The 15543-nt window shown below is 51.0% G+C and overlaps 6 protein-coding genes across 6 annotated transcripts; 4 read left to right on the forward strand and 2 right to left on the reverse strand.

Moving 5' to 3' along the window:
- Positions 1-358: 358 nt before the first annotated feature.
- Positions 359-1924, reverse strand: Z517_03840 (uncharacterized protein; the record flags this gene model as incomplete). The annotated part of the gene is made up of 4 exons (XM_013432944.1): positions 359-448; positions 504-725; positions 777-946; positions 1003-1924. 4 exons carry the CDS (start codon positions 1922-1924, stop codon positions 359-361), a joined length of 1404 nt encoding a protein of 467 aa, XP_013288398.1.
- Positions 1925-2317: 393 nt separating this feature from the next.
- Z517_03841 (uncharacterized protein) lies at positions 2318-3456 on the forward strand (the record flags this gene model as incomplete). Its single annotated transcript, XM_013432945.1, has 3 exons — positions 2318-2539; positions 2615-3116; positions 3164-3456. 3 exons carry the CDS (start codon positions 2318-2320, stop codon positions 3454-3456), a joined length of 1017 nt encoding a protein of 338 aa, XP_013288399.1.
- Positions 3457-3724: 268 nt separating this feature from the next.
- Positions 3725-4201, forward strand: Z517_03842 (uncharacterized protein; the record flags this gene model as incomplete). Its single annotated transcript, XM_013432946.1, has 1 exon — positions 3725-4201. The coding sequence occupies one exon, from the start codon at positions 3725-3727 to the stop codon at positions 4199-4201; it is 477 nt and encodes a 158-aa protein (XP_013288400.1).
- A 1453-nt stretch (positions 4202-5654) lies between these two features.
- Z517_03843 (uncharacterized protein) lies at positions 5655-8668 on the forward strand (the record flags this gene model as incomplete). The annotated part of the gene is made up of 4 exons (XM_013432947.1): positions 5655-5735; positions 7017-7625; positions 7676-7822; positions 7874-8668. 4 exons carry the CDS (start codon positions 5655-5657, stop codon positions 8666-8668), a joined length of 1632 nt encoding a protein of 543 aa, XP_013288401.1.
- A 214-nt stretch (positions 8669-8882) lies between these two features.
- On the reverse strand, positions 8883-11854 carry Z517_03844 (uncharacterized protein; the record flags this gene model as incomplete). The annotated part of the gene is made up of 4 exons (XM_013432948.1): positions 8883-9823; positions 9869-10228; positions 10274-10445; positions 10493-11854. 4 exons carry the CDS (start codon positions 11852-11854, stop codon positions 8883-8885), a joined length of 2835 nt encoding a protein of 944 aa, XP_013288402.1.
- A 539-nt stretch (positions 11855-12393) lies between these two features.
- Positions 12394-15102, forward strand: Z517_03845 (uncharacterized protein; the record flags this gene model as incomplete). Its single annotated transcript, XM_013432949.1, has 2 exons — positions 12394-12640; positions 12695-15102. The coding sequence occupies 2 exons, from the start codon at positions 12394-12396 to the stop codon at positions 15100-15102; spliced, it is 2655 nt and encodes an 884-aa protein (XP_013288403.1).
- Between the last annotated feature and the right edge of the window lie 441 nt (positions 15103-15543).

A 15543-nucleotide genomic window follows, 5' to 3' on the forward strand; every position in this document is an offset into this window, starting at 1 on the left:
ACGGGACATACAAAGGAAAATAGAGCCCTCTTGCACTGTTGTCTGGCTTCCGCGAACGACCTGATCGCTGGCATTCCGCTGACCCGTGCTGCTCAATAGCAACCGGAATCGAATCGCTATTTGACTCGAGAACAGATGAAGACAAAACATTGACGCAACGAGGTGGGATGGGGGATGTGTGCGTTGTCAGGACCCCGGGAAAGGCCTCACTGCGGCATGGTCTTATACTTTTGAACGAGATCTTCCATCAATCCAGTGATGGATGAGCGTTGATCTAGGCTACTCTCTATGCAGTGAAACACCTGGGCACAGCGTCAAAATTACAAGTCAAGAGTTGCATAATATCGTCAGAGGAGGATTACTCCTCGATAAATGGTCCGCCCAGCTTGTTATTTGGATCATACTTCTTCTTGATTTCCACCAGTTTACTCCAGTTGGCTCCAAAGACCTAGTGGTGGTGGGCGTCAGTCTGTGTTGACGGCTTCAACGATACATCTCCATACCTTCGTCGGGTCAACAAAATCTTCTAGGAAGTTAGGAAAATAGTCGGCCCCCGTATGACCTGGACGTATCTCAAATGGTGCTTCTGCTAACGCTTTGTGTGCCAAAGCGTCGCTTTCGGGTGAGCCTGGAATGACACCCGTGCCTAATTGAAGATTGTGTTGGTTTGCTGTATGAGGCCAGGCGGAGACGAGGCTGGGGAAGCCAACGGATTGATAGACAGCCTTGGGAGTTAACGAACGCATCTTGGAAGAAACCCTTGGAGTAATTCTTACCTTTTGCATGACTTCCGTGAGTACATAAGTGCCCATAACCAGTCTTGGATCAGCCTCCAAGAGTGATAAATACCAATTCCAAGCTCGGAGTATCAAACCCTCATCGACAGAGGGAACAGTGACGCCGGCCGCCCAGGTATTAATCTTCCCGAATGGGGCTTTCGACGCATCTATCCCAGGTTAGCTAGGAGACTTGTCGACTCTCACGAGTTTCGGTTGTCCCTACCAAATTGTTGGTTCACTCCTCGGAAGTTGAGGGTCTTGGTGAGGTCGACGGCTCCCGGGATGTCCAAGGCCCATTTGAAACCCGCTCCACTTCTACCATGCTCGGGTCCGTTGGCGTCGTATGCAAAAATTGCCAGTCCAGGGTTTGCCTCCCGGCCCGCATACGTGCCTGCTGTCATGTCAAGGCAATACAAATGTAGAGCCATCTTTACATCATCACATCGTGAAGCAAAAGCAGCAGTTTCGCGCGCCACATCCTTCAGAGCCGCCGGTGGATAGATGATCTGTCCACAGAAGATTGAAGATGGATACTTGTAAACTCGCATCTTGAAGGCGATGGCGACTCCAAATCCTCCGCCGCCGCCGCGAAGAGCCCAAAGAAGGTCTGGTTCCCCACTTGCCCAGAGGATGCTGCCATCCACTTTGATAACCTGAACGTCAAGCAGATTTTGAGGATCGCAAGCGAGGCCGTACTCTGAACTCAGCCAGCTCTGTCCGCCGTGGAGAATTGATCCACCAACGCCAACATAGGTACACCGAGCACTGACGGCTGCGTATCCCGGAGCAGTTTCTTCGAGCTTCGCGTCGATCTCGCCCCAGCAGTGACCTGCACCAAAAGTAATGGTTTCTTTGTCAGAGTCGAATGAGAACGCCTTGAAGGCTGATAGTGAAATTAACACGTCTTTGCTCGTCGCGTTCCCGATTCCAGTGCAGCGGATGCCAATGTCGAGGTCCGTGGTATTTGCATATGCAATCATCCTGCTCAATGCTTCCACCGTCCTAGGAGAGACAACAGCTAGAGGGTGCTTGTTGGCCTGCACAGCCCATGTTTTTGACTGCTCTTCATAATGAGACGATTCGGGCGTCACGATATCAGAAGGGGACACAAAGGCCAGTAGACTGGCAAGCTTTGGATCGGCCATGTCTATCTTTCTTTAGCCCTGACAGAAGAGACTCATTGAGGTGGGCAGGCCTGCGTATAAAGAAGGGACATTGATTATCGATCATAGCAACTGTCCATGTCATATTGTCAATCCTCAGGCATCACTGGGCTGGCTGCCTGAGAACCGCAGCTTGCGAATACATCCAAGTGTGTCTCACCACTTGGCGGGACGCCTCTCAGATCCGTCTTGTCTACCAATCGTAGCAGTCTATCTGTGATCGGCGAGACTGTGGTCGGCCCATGCCAAGCAGCTTCGCCAGATTCGTGTAGTTCGTGTTGTTGCCACTTGGCGTAACAGTCTCTCGGAAGCTGCATCGTTATTTCTAATGGTTCCTTGCTTTGTCGCAGCTGTCTCTCAAGTCGATTGGTGATCATGGCTTCACTCGTCGAAATCGACTCGCTTGAAATCTTAGTCATCGTCGACAACGAAGTCGATCCAATATCCTCATACCAGCACCCAAAATTGAAGGTCTCGGGACAACTGGCAGATGTTGCTTTGAGAGCCCCGATTCAGGATGGAACTAGGGGAGGTTCAAACTTCGAGATCCGCATGGACAATATCTGCTGCGGGGCCCATGGCTTGTCATTAATGATTGTAAGCAGACTGGGTGTGACTACCAGAGGTTCCTACTAGCTGCTGATCAAAATTCGGTACTGATGTGTGGTCTAGACTGCCGTCAAAGGGCACAAGCGGCATACGGTCCTGTTTGATACAGCCCCAGAAGAGCACATCTGGGAACTCAATGCGAAGAGGTTGAGAGCAAATCTCCGTTCGGTCGATAGGATACATTTGTCTCACTGGCACCGTGACCACTCCGGAGGCATTTTGAAAGCAATTTCCATGATAAATGATGCAAAAGGCAGCCGCGGCATTCCGGTGGACCTCCATCCAGATCGACCAACATATCGAGGCTTCTTGGGCCCGGCTGGTCCAGTCTCGCTGGAGAGGGATCCCACGTTCGAAGAAATCGAGTCTGCTGGAGCTACGATCGAACAGAATAATCAACCGCACACGATCCTCGAAGATATGTTCCTTGTCTCCGGGGAGATTCCTCGAGTGACCTCGTATGAAAAAGGCTTTCAGCGTGGCATGAGGTTCAATTCAGATAGCTCTCGTTGGGAAAGCGACGAGCTGATTTTGGATGAAAGGTTCCTGATGTGTAATGTGAAAGGTAACGAGTCCTCCTGCTCGTCCGGGTCGACGCTGACACAACCCTAGGAAAGGGAATTGTGGTTTTCACTGGATGTAGCCACGCAGGAGTGGTGAATGTTGCCAAAAATGCTGTGCAGCTGGCTGGCGGTGCCCTTCCACTATTTGCCGTCGTTGGTGGATATCATCTTGTCGGACCAAACGAAGCATACATCAAGGACACAGTTGCAGACTTGAAGGCTTTGAACCCTAGCGTCCTGATGCCGGGACACTGCTCCGGGTGGAGAGTCAAGTATGAAATAGAAAGGGTGTTGCCTGGGAGGCTAGCCCCGTCGACCGTCGGCACGCAGTTCGTGTTGTAGCAGCACAATTCTTTGCTTGTTCCATTATCCCATACAGCAGTTAGAGGCATGCTGAATCGTAAAGTCCCAAACACTATATATCTTCCCTCCTCTGCCGCAGGATTTTGTTCTCTCCATATCGCAGTAGCAATACGTGCAAAGTGAAAGGCCGGAGTTAGGTCGAAAGCGGAGTTAGGGAACTCCTCATATATACACCCAGCACTTCCTTGTAAACCCGATGTCCAGAGGATCTGTGCCGTAGACTTTGACAGTCATCATCTAAGTCAATATGACTTCCACTCAACGCAGCATTGCCATTGCATTCTTGGACACGTTCAAGGACCTCGACCTCGAGGCAAATCTTGCTCTCAGAACGGCAGATTGCGTCCATACCATCGCTCCTGCAACATTAGGGGTCCGTCCGAACATGTCAAACCATGACTTCGGAGCACACCTCTTGTCTCTGAAGGAATTCATTTTAGCAATTCCTGTCACCCCCAAGAAGATTTATGAAGGAGGTAACCTCGTCACCGTTTGGGCAACAAGTGAAACAACGTTCCGCGAGCAAGCAAAGGATAAAGACTCGACGGTTGACTGGAGCTATGAGGGAGAATATATTTTTGTCTTCACCTTCAATCAGACGGGCGACAAAATCCAGCACATACTTGAATTTGTCGACAGCAAAAAGGTTGAGAACGCCCGAGTACTGTTCCGGAGAGCTGCCCGGAACATAGCGGAGGAAAACAGCACGAATACTGCTCGCTAGGATTAACTTTAAAGCACAATATCCAGAAAGAAATCCCGCATGGTTGAAGAAGCAGAGGGGCAAATACCCAGTACAAATCTGTCCATGTTGAATCAGATTGCTGCCTGGATAGAGGATCTCCAATACGGAAGCTGACGATGGCCAAACATGCTTCAGAAGAGAGGTCGTTAGATGCCAATGAAGATATCAATGCCGTGACGACCCGGGGGAGGGGGGGGGGGGGGGGGGGGGGGGGCGCTGTCTATCGAGGGTGAGGTGCCGTGCTCGCGGTATGGGACTTATACGTTGTCAGAGACACAAGCAGCTGGTCAAATATTTGTGCGCATTTCTACCTCTCATTTCATTTCATAACGGCAGAAAATGTGGGGAACCCAGCTCTGAGGCGACCCAGGGCTCAAGTCACTTACTTGGACGTTACATTCTTTGTTTTCCACTCGCTGTCAATAGACGCCGGTCGCAGCTCGAATAGACCTTTCCCATGAGCATTTCATCTTGGTCCTTCTTCAAACACAACATGTCTTTGGACGTGAGAAATAGTGCTCGATTTTGAGCGTAGGCAAGGCCATAGCGTGGCGGAGTAAGATTAACCCATACATAGATGTAATAGGTTTTGCGTCCGTTCGGCTGCTGTCTTTTGACCCGGTGGCCATCGAAAGTAATAGCATCTGTAAGGTTCAAATTCAAAGTGGCGAGGACGAAGAGACTCCGACAGAGCCACAAACCTAAGTTCTTGTGATTCGGAATGCCGTTGACACGGATTGACGTAGAAGCGGTCACTCGATCGAGTCCAGCTGTGGCAATGCTTTCCACCGTTTTTTGAGTGGAATGACGAAAATGAGACATCAAGAACCAAGGGTGACTCCAGGTCGAATTGATCTGTGGGATTGGCGCTGGACCTAAATTCAGCGCTGGCAGCGGCCATTCAAAGGGACAACTGATGTCTTGACTGAGTGAGCCTCTCTCCTCTCTAATAGCCTCTTTCGCAATTGAGCCTGGACTATCCTAATTAATCGGTCTCACATTCTCAGCAGCATCATGGCGGACAATGGTTCGTCAATGACTCAGTCAATGCAAAAGTTCTTCGTATTGAGGCTGACGAGTTGTGGCGCAGATTCTTTAGACGGCGTGGAGGAAGCATGCGGTAGGTAGGGCATTCCACCGAATATGCGTTGCTTCAACTCCGGTAACCTGTCATTCTCAAGCACCTTCAATTTAACCGGTCGGGTCGATAAGAGAAGATGCCACTCTGATGCATGAATCTCTGTAGTAGCATCAAGGCTGTGTCAGGACGCGTGGGAAAGCTTCCTTGGAAAAGTTGAAACCACAGGTCGTTATTCGACCAACGCTTTAGCTGGGCTGAAACAGAAATTTTTTCTTTCTCTTCCTCCTCCATACACGTCATAGAAATTGCAACATCAGGTCTGTGATGAAGAGGAAACACCATCATGCCACCATGTCCGAGAAGAGAAAATTTTGGAGAGTCGGCTGTGGTTCAGCTGAGCCGAAACCCATGGGGATCCATGTGACAAAGCGGGTAAGGATACGCGGGACCAGAGGGCCAAAAACAGAAACAACAAGGTGGCGATCCAGTAGAAGAGCGACACCAGGCGGTGCGTCATGAGTAACCAACCTGACCAAGCTTCTCCGGATATTTGGGCTAAATTGCGGGGCGATCGCAAGACGGGACAGAGAGGAGAGAGGAGGGAGACGGAGAGGTGTGCGAGAGCACTGACTCGATCTGCATGGGACACGCGAGAGGGAGAGAGAGAGAGACTCGGTAACCAGAGAGAGACTCCCAAAGGAGCTACTGTGGTGGTACCCTCAACAGAAAGAGGCAGTTCGAGGGAGACGAAAGGGGCTAAGCACTGACCATGCCGGTGCCAATTCTGGGCAAACAGTTGAAGCGAGAAAATCCAGCAGAGACTGTGACAGGTTCGCTTGCCGTTACCCTTGTTGTTGCATCATTTCATCAGCTGGTGCTGCTACCATCCTTCGACCATGGCATCCGTGGGCAGAGCAAGCTTTTTCTCTCACCATCACAACCACTGGCATGCCCTCGCTTCAAGCAGGGTCCAAAATAACATCCCTCGCCCACACGTGGCAGTCGAGCGCCAGTCGAGCGCTTCTCAGGGACCTCACCACAGGTATTGGCCGTTCTCCAGTTTTTGCTAATCCAGCTCCGGCTAGCCATGCGACGTGCATACGGCCGTTATCACTGCTGAAGCGGCATGCGACGAGGCTCTCCAATATCCTAGAGAAAACTCTCCATCCTCATGTTCGAAGCGCCCAAGGCTCAGGCACTGCATTGTGGTTACAACAGCCCTGACAAAGTCGCCTGCTTGCGCCCCCATCTCACAGCCTGGCCCACGGAGAAAGATGCGACGCAACATTCCAGACAGCCGTTCCCCTGACTGAGAACAAGTTTGGCACGGTCAAGACTTATCTAAGTGCACGGGATTTCGAGTCAATGACCCAACCCACCCAAGCGCGGTCAAGTTAAATATCCAAAGGACACCGCTGAACAAGCAGTCAATTCGAAACAACCAGAACAATCAGTTGCCTCCTCGACTCTGTGATAGCAAGCACCAACCTGGTAGTGGAACATGCATCTCGCATCGTAAAACCAACCTCGCAGCCCACATTCCCCAAATCATCCTCTCATTCACGGGTTCTCCCTCCCGCCATTCCGGATGGGCAACATTGGTCGTCCAAGCACAGGGTGTTTTCTGTGTCGCAAACGGAGGGTCAAGGTCGGCCACGCCGCGCCCCGGGTTTCTGGAAAAACCTTCCTTGTGCTGACTGATGATCGTTCTAGTGCGACGAAGGACGCCCCGGATGCCGCAACTGTGCCCGACTTAAGAAACCCTGTCCCGGATATCGAGAACCAGGCTATGGCTTTATTCGAACCGCTGTCTTTGTATCCTCCAAACCAGGAGACAGCCCAAGCCTGAAATCGTCGTCATCCGAGAACCTCACACAAATAGCGCGTTATCGTGCCAGCTCCACTTCGACCGAGGGCGACGACAGCGATTCTGCGAACAGTGACTCGATCATCCACTCATTTTCTCGCGCAACTCAGAGACTACGCCCCGTGAACAGTCTGTCCGGCGATGTGACTGAACAGGCAGTTTGTTACTCCCTCACACAACTTGATGCCAACTCTCGGGTGCTATATGGGAACCATGCATTCACGTTCCTGCCCAAAATACTCTCCAGCTCAGGGCGAGATTCTTATCTATATGCGGCCATGCGATCAGTTGCCGCAATTAATCTGGCCAACCGATCACCGACTGTCGACATGCACTCTATCATCGAAGCCGAGTATGCGCGGGCAGTATCTAGCGTGACTGCTGCCCTAGCAGATCCTGAACAATGTTTAAAGGACGAGACTCTGGTCGCAGTTTGGTTGCTCGGCATCAGAGAGGTAGGGTTGCTCAGCCCATCCCCCTTGTCGATCTTTCTAACATTGAGCAGCTTCTGGCTAGTGTCAATGGACCACACGGAGGCTCGGCCCATCAAACGCACGTCGACGGGACTCTAATGCTTCTGCGTTTACGCGGTGATGAACAGTTTAGCCGCCCCGAGGGTCGTCACCTATATCACACTCTTCTTTCGGCCATGGTATGGGCGCCTGGAAAGAGCTTGGGGATGCTGAGCGCTGACTTGTTTCAGCATTGGAAGCCTCTGTTCGCCAGCGAGGAGCCGTCACCAGAATATCTGATGCTGGAATCACAATTACCCCAGGCCACTTCCACAATTCCAACGGCATCCTTGAGACTGAGGAGCTTTTTCCACGGTGTCTCCAAACTGCGAGCCCGTATCAAGAATTTCCTGCTGATGCCACAGAATGCGTCTGTCAATAAATTCCAAACTGTGAGCTCCTACTTGAGAGCTGCAGCCAGACTCGAGGACAAGGTCAGCGGATGGTGCGACATTTTCGACTGGCTTCCTCGAAAGGTGTTGATCGACACACCGCACCGATACCTTCCTCGCACACCGTGGACAACGGGAACTCTCTTCAGGCTGCACTGCTTCGGGTCATGGGAGGCTTTCTTCCACTGGAACCGGTATTTTGTCGCAAAGATCTGTCTGCACGCAGCTCTACTCGACGCCATCGGTAGTCTTGGGAGCAACCATCCACGTTACGACGATGGAAATTTGGCGGAAGACATCTCTGAATTGGTCACCACCCACACCAAGGTGATACAGGAGACAATCGGCGACTTTCTTGGCACCCTGGCTTTTGCCTTTGGAGACGTGGACAGAAACGGCCTGGCCCGTAATACCCCGACTGCAGTGGTCAGTGACGGGGCGTCTACTGAGCAGCGCGGCATTGACATCCCCAGCGCGTTACAAGTGCAAGCACCTTTGTCTTATCTGATCACTTTGAGATGCCTTGGGCCAGGGCAGAAAGAGGCCATGTTTTTAGCTCTGCAGCGCGTTCGGGCGGAGTTTAGTGTATACTGAAAAATGGATCTTCTCAGCCTTGAACTGGGAATAAAAGTCGATGCTCAAACATGCTGGACTGTGTAGAACGGTTCAATACAAATTTTCTTCCCACATTTGCTCCTTGCGCCAAGCCCGTGACCAATTGCATCTTGAAGAGATCAGATGTCTCCACATTTCAGCCGTAACAGCAAGATAGAAACTCAAGTTTCACATGTCTGCAGCTGAGGGTCATTCAGAACATGTCCAAATCCAAGTCATTGAGATCCATATCATTTCCCTGAAGGTCATAGAGAGCATCAAAGCTCATGTCTGCATCGTTGGAGTCTAGGTTTCCCATCGCGGCGACTTCATCCAGTACCTGATCAATTCCGTCAGCTTGGCCCTGATCTGTCTGCAGGTCCATTCCGCCCGACACCGCAGTAGCAGCGTCGAGATTGGGGTCGGCCGTATCCATATTTGTAAGTTGCTGGGAAAAGTTGAACGAGTCTAAGCCCATGTCCGGCACAGCAAGAAGATTCGTGTATGTTTCAACTTGCCGATATAGACGGACCACCCCTTCAGCAGCGAGAGTTTCCCCGCTCTTCAAGAGATTCCCCAGGTCGTGGTATTGTAAGCGCAAGGCGTCGCGAAGCCCGTTTCCAGCCATACAAACTGCGGTTGTGAGTGCATCAAGAGCATAAAGGAATACGTGACTGTCGCTCAGTTGTAGAAGCACCCCAACGATTGCCCGCAGGGTCGTCTGGGGTCCGTGAACTTCCACGGCTCGGCTCACGAGGGCAGAAATGTCCTCAAAAGGAGGGGCCTCCCCAATGTCCAAGGCAGTTGTGGAAGTAATTAGATTTGCCAGGCAATGTTGTATAATGTTGAGGGTCCCTGGATTCGGTGTCTCTCGTTCTCGCTCCGAGACGAACGAAAAGTCCGGACACTGGTCCAGGGTCTTGAGAATGGAGTCGACGTCGCTATCTTGTGCTCCAATAGTCTTCAGGCGCAACTTCAGCCTCGGCGCACACAATGTCAATATAGTGTGGTGGATATCCCGAGACTCCAACGACCCTGGTGGTTTGATTAGAGCTTCCAACACCTTTCCAGCAACCATGCGCTCATGCTGGAAAACCTCTGCGACCCAATCCATCGCCGATATCAGGGAAGGGAGCAAGAAAGGCTCAAGGAGATCTGGATTTTGTGAGCTGGGTCGCCCTGACACTGGTTGGTACTTACAATCCAAGCCGGCTTGTAAAGAGTCATGAGTTAGCTTTCCCTGCTGGTGAGCCGTCATCGATTGTCGGAGGAGAGTGGGAATCAAGAGGTAGAAGTCGTGGGGACTGCAGTTTGTGAACAGTTCATCGCTGAGGCCTTCAGCCAAGTAAAGAGCGTTGATCCAATTTCCCAAATGCAGTTTCCTTTCTTCAGAGAGGTTCTCTAGGCTCTCTTCGTTATGCTCATGCTCTAGATATCGAGCTAGGAATCCATCCTTCTTTCGTATACCCAAGCTTGAGTTTGACAACCCTAGTCGCTCCCTGCTTACCAAAATCAGAAGAAAGATGGCCCCAAAATCATCGTACACCGGTTGTGCCTCTCCTTTCTTCAGTTAGCGGGCAACTATCTCGGGGGTTTGTTACTTACCATGTATTTCATCCCATCGCCACTCGTCCAAGAGCCCACAAAGTGGTCCGAGAAAATAGTCAGGACGAACGAATAGAGCAATGCAATTGATCGTAGTAGGTCTCCGAAGTATAGCATTGGCGAGATCTTTGAGACATTGTGTTTCCTTGTTTTGACAGTAATTATGCACGATCTAGGAGTTGTTAGGGGAACTTCTCCTCAATAAGACGGCTTACAGACCTCAACAACCGCTTGACTGATGAAGCCTGCACTTCCATCGCTGCGGGTCAATTCCTCAACAAGTTTGGGTCCTCTCGTAGGATTTGCGTGGACTTGTGCCACGAGGTCATCCTTAGCATACAAGCCCTTGCTCAGTCCTTTCAAAGTATCCTCGTTTCCAACGAGCTGTACTGCGGTTTGTGCCGGGAGCAAGTGATGCAAAGTACAGACGTGCAGCAGCCTAGCGCCCGTCAAAATAAGGTCTTGTGACGAAAGTAAAGACACCACTTGATGCCATGAGTCGGTCATGGCTCGTTCGGTATTGAAACTGTTGAATGAAGAGGCTGATATCATTGACAGAAGTGCTGGAAGTTTGTTCTGAATGAAAATCTGACACTGCTGCATGCATAAAGTTCTGCCAGGAGTAATGGTCTGGGCTTTGAGAATGGAAAAGGAGGACGTAAAGACGTCGATGAACATTGACTGGTAATCATTCTGATGGCGCGCTGAAAGCCAATGCACTGTCCCTCCATCGTCGATAGTTGAGCCTGCAAAGAGAAGACTTTCTAGGTAAAGCATTGTGCCAGCTTTGGAAGCCACCAACTGGCTATCTGCGATAGAGACTTGAAATTGAAGCGCTTGAATCTCGGAAGCAGGGGCAGGGGCATTGCCAGGCTGCGCCGAGCCATCATCCAGGAGGTTAATATGTTTCAAGACTGTGTTTATCCGCTCCATGAGCTGAGAAGAGAGCGTAGAATATAATGGCAAGCAGAGCTCAAAGGCCTGTTTCACTAGAGTGCGTAAGTTGTCGACAGCCACGTATTTCTCCTTTTGCTCCAGGCTCTTGGCAATGGATAAAGATTCGAGTCCAGCGTCAGTTGCGGTCATAGATGCCATGAGGAAGGCGAGCAATTCGATGGTGCTGCTGAGCTCCATTCCTGGTGGCTCAGAATCTCCTCGTGATGCTTGTCGTGCCAAAGTAGAAAGCCATCTTGACGAGATCTGTAGAGCTAGGCGTGCTTCAGCTGCCCCGGTCTTGAACTTTGGGGAGACAATCACCATGGTCAAATCTTGCAGGGTGTCATTGTAGCATGCAAGTGCACCTTGTGTGGCTGGGGACCTTGTTGCATTCCAACGTTTTGTGAGGATAACCAGTGCGTCGGATATGACGATAACTCCAGCGGTTGCAATGTAGTCGATATAAAGTGAGACGAGAGGATCTCCTGGCTGGCAGAAAGATTCCCGACATTCAACCAGGGCCCCAAATAATCGCTTGCCATCGATTTCACCGTCATGGTTCCGCAGCAAGTTGCCGAAGTCTTGCACAGAGATTCGACGAAGCAGGCATTGACGAGTCAGAGTGAGCCACTTCGAGACCGTCATGTTATTGTGGGAGCCTTGTGCTCTAGAATCTTGGGCTGGGATTTTTGCTCTGGGCCACTTTTCTTCCTTTGGTAAGGGCGAATATTCTCGTTGATATCCTGGTTTTAAGGTTACACATAGCCCTAAAACCCTGGTAGACTCAGCTACTATACTCTGTGGCCCTGTAGTTGAGAACACGTAAAAGGAATATGGGGTGAATGCTACTGACTTGTGGTGGTTAGATCCATTTTGGTGCACTAATTGCTGAATTCTGCAAACTCGTCATACAGTGCAAACATTGCAAACATTCCGAAGCCTGCGCAGTCTCACATCGTGGACCGGCAATGTGATGACCACCACCATTGACCTTTCTCAACCGATGGAGTCTGCACTGTTTGTGACGCTCCTCAGCTAGAAGCGCAGGCGCTCTGGAGGAGATGTTGCTCCCGGTGACCCATTTTTTCCGCTTGTACCTCGCGCAGTGGCAACCTCCATGAAGTCCAGCTTTTCATGTGTCGCACCACCAGGCACTCCGATCTTTCGACCACCAGCTACCAGTAATGGCTGAAGGTTGCCCACGAATCAGTCTTCTCCCTGCTGATATTTCTACAAAAGTCTCATCATCTTCCGATATCACATCCTCCGAGCATGTCATCGAGGGGCTGTTCAGAAATGCTTTGGACGCCGATGCCTCGTCGGTGGTGATTGAAGTGGAATTCTCGAAAGGCTACATTTGGATATGTGATAACGGGATCGGGATTCAAGAGGTGGAATTTTCAGAGCAAGGCCAGTTGGCCAGACTTCACTGTATGTGATAGCTCAATATCCATCCCGATCAAGAATCTGACTGTGGTGCTTTAGGTTCTTCAAAACTGGATTATTCGCCTCCGACATACGGTTGTTATGGCCGCTTCTTGTCAAACCTGTCGCACCTGTCTCTGTTATCGATAGCCTCCGAGCATCGATCGGAAGTCTTTGCGAATCGGTTGATCTTGTATCGTGGGAATGCTGTATGTCGCCAGTTACGGCTCGACAAACAAGATGTTGGTATGATGCGGAAAGGCACGGCCATTACTGTCCACGATCTTTTCAGCGATATGCCAGCCCGCGCCAAACACCTGTCACAGCTCTATGCTTCCTCGACCGAGACAGAAAAAGCATTCAACCGGGTGAAGGAAATGCTCGCTGGATACCTGCTTGCACAGTCTCGTGCGATCGAAGTGCGATTCTCCACCAAAGGCGCAAGACAACATAGTGTTCATTTCCGTTCACCGGACTTGAGGGAAGGGCAATTCTCACTAGAGTCGACAGTATCAATACTATTTCAGGCCAGGCTGGTGAATTCTGTCGACATCACAAAATGGCGCTCAGCATCCGCTCGCACGAAGCATTTCCGTATTCGTGCTGCCATCTCTGTCGAACGATCGCCAAATAAGTCAGCTCAGTACATTTCCATTGGAAAGTCTCCAATTCAAAGAGAGGGCGGAATCAAATGTGTATTTGATGGTATTGATCGGCTTTACCAGGAGTCGACCTTCGGCTCCCAGGACTTTCACCACAATGCGAAGGGCATGGCAATCGAAGACCAAGATTCCGTTGACAGATCTGGTGAAACCAACAAGCTGCCAAAGCCCGTGGATAAATGGCCTATGTTCTACATTCAAATTGAGCCGAGAACTCGGGAATTGTCGACCAACCTCGCCTTGGGCCAGCCTATGTCGGATATGCTCCCCGTCCTTGATCATTTGACAAGAGCGATCGAATCGTTAATCTCTAATTTTCTAAATATGCATGGATTTTCAGCCTGTGCCGAACGCAATGCATCGAAAAGGGTGCGTCGTCGACATAACCGTGGAATTGGCCCTTGCCAACAACTGGTTGGAGAACCTGCCAACAAACCCTCGAAACTTGCAACTGAGGCTAGGTATCTAAGTCACTGGCGTCGCGTCAAGAGTGCTCGTCCCTCACCAGAGGATTTCCGCTATGGCTTGGGCTTGAGAAATTCAGATGATCACTCTTGTTCATCTCTGGAGGTCACCAAAGAAGGTCGCTTATCTGTTGACCCTAGTCGCAAAGAGTCGGACCCTGAGGACGCAACCCGCGAGACCCAAAGTGATTTCGAAGGTTTTGACGAAACTTTCGATGGTGTTCCTTGGATCAGCTGGCGCGGTGGTCAGGCCACTTATGTCCACCCTCGGACAGGTGCTGTAATACCTCCGGCAGATGGAGACGCAGCACTTTCATATCGAAACCGCGGGAGTTTAACGCGAATACAAGGCCCAGAACTCCCTGGTAACAATGACAGCGCGAAGCCTCTCGTCAATTTACGGCACTATCTGCCGGCAGGCTATCGTCACCAATCTGACGCTCCGATTGCCTGCATCATATCCGAACGGGGTCCGGGGTTGTCTGGAAAAGTGATCGTTGCCAGAGGACAGGACAATACTGTTCTAGACTCACGGATCGTCACGAAAGGTTCTTTGTCAAGCGCCAGTATTGTCCAGCAGGTTGATCGAAAGTTTATCCTTGCCATTCTCGCTGTTCGAGATACCGGCGACCCATATTTTGCCGGGAGGAAACAGCGGAGACTCCTCGTTCTTATTGACCAGCATGCGGCTGACGAAAGAATTAAATTTGAAAAGCTGTGTGAAGACTTGTGCAAGCGCATCTCCACAAATCTTGCTAAACCATTGGTCTTCGAGGTTGACGAAACGGAAGCGCGACTTTTGGAAGATCACAAGGGATTTTTTCGGCGATGGAGTGTGATATATCACATTGCTGAAAGCACGAGGTCTCATACGGCACGACATCCGCCCAGCCATCGTTCCTGGACAGTGGAGGTGACTGTTCTGCCGACCCTCATTATTGAGCGTTGTCGCGCCGACCCGAAGCTTTTGGCTGACATCATGAGAAGCGAGATCTGGTTAGGCCGTGCGCGGCGTTGTAGTCCGCTGCCCCGTCCTCCACAATCAGACGAGCCTTGTTGGTGGTCCAACCTTGCGGACTGCCCGAAAGGCATGATCGAGATGCTCAAGTCTCGATCCTGCCGCACTGCGGTCATGTTCAACGATCATTTGGACAAGAGGCAATGCCACGAACTTGTGCAGAGACTATCTCAGTGCACCTTACCTTTCCAATGTGCTCACGGCCGGCCCACGTTAACAATCCTGGCAGAACTTGGTGGAGATTTTTGTGGCTTCGGCATGGATGCAGATCCCAGCACCGTCGCGCTTGGATTTGGCGACGCCTGGAGAGGTTGGGTCAAGTAGGCGTCTTGGACGGTAGAAATCATTACGTACAGATTATGAGCATGTTCGCATCTGTAATTGGCCGTCTGCAGCCAGCTGTCTCACCTACCCACTTGTCTTTTGTGTCAGAGGCAGTATTTTTCTCCACTCCGTCGCAACTGGCGGCCCAAGTGACGAGCGGCTGAGTCGGCTAGGCCAAACGCAAGCGCGGAGTGACTTTGGAAACAATCCCGCCAGAAACGCAAATGCAAGGAGGTCAAGACGCATGCATGATCCGTCGTCACACTGCCGTGGCCAATAGGAGAACAATGCAGGCGGGATCCAAGGTGACTGTGTACAAGTAGGGGGGCCCCGGAGGATGTTGGTTGAGGCGGCATTTTTGACGAGCGGCTTTGCTGGCGGGCGTCACTCGAGCTCAGATTTGAGATCAAGCGTCCAATCGTTGCCCTCGACGGACCTCCA

The sequence above is a fragment of the Fonsecaea pedrosoi genome (assembly GCF_000835455.1).
Source record: "Fonsecaea pedrosoi CBS 271.37 unplaced genomic scaffold supercont1.2, whole genome shotgun sequence".
Taxonomy (NCBI): domain Eukaryota; kingdom Fungi; phylum Ascomycota; class Eurotiomycetes; order Chaetothyriales; family Herpotrichiellaceae; genus Fonsecaea; species Fonsecaea pedrosoi.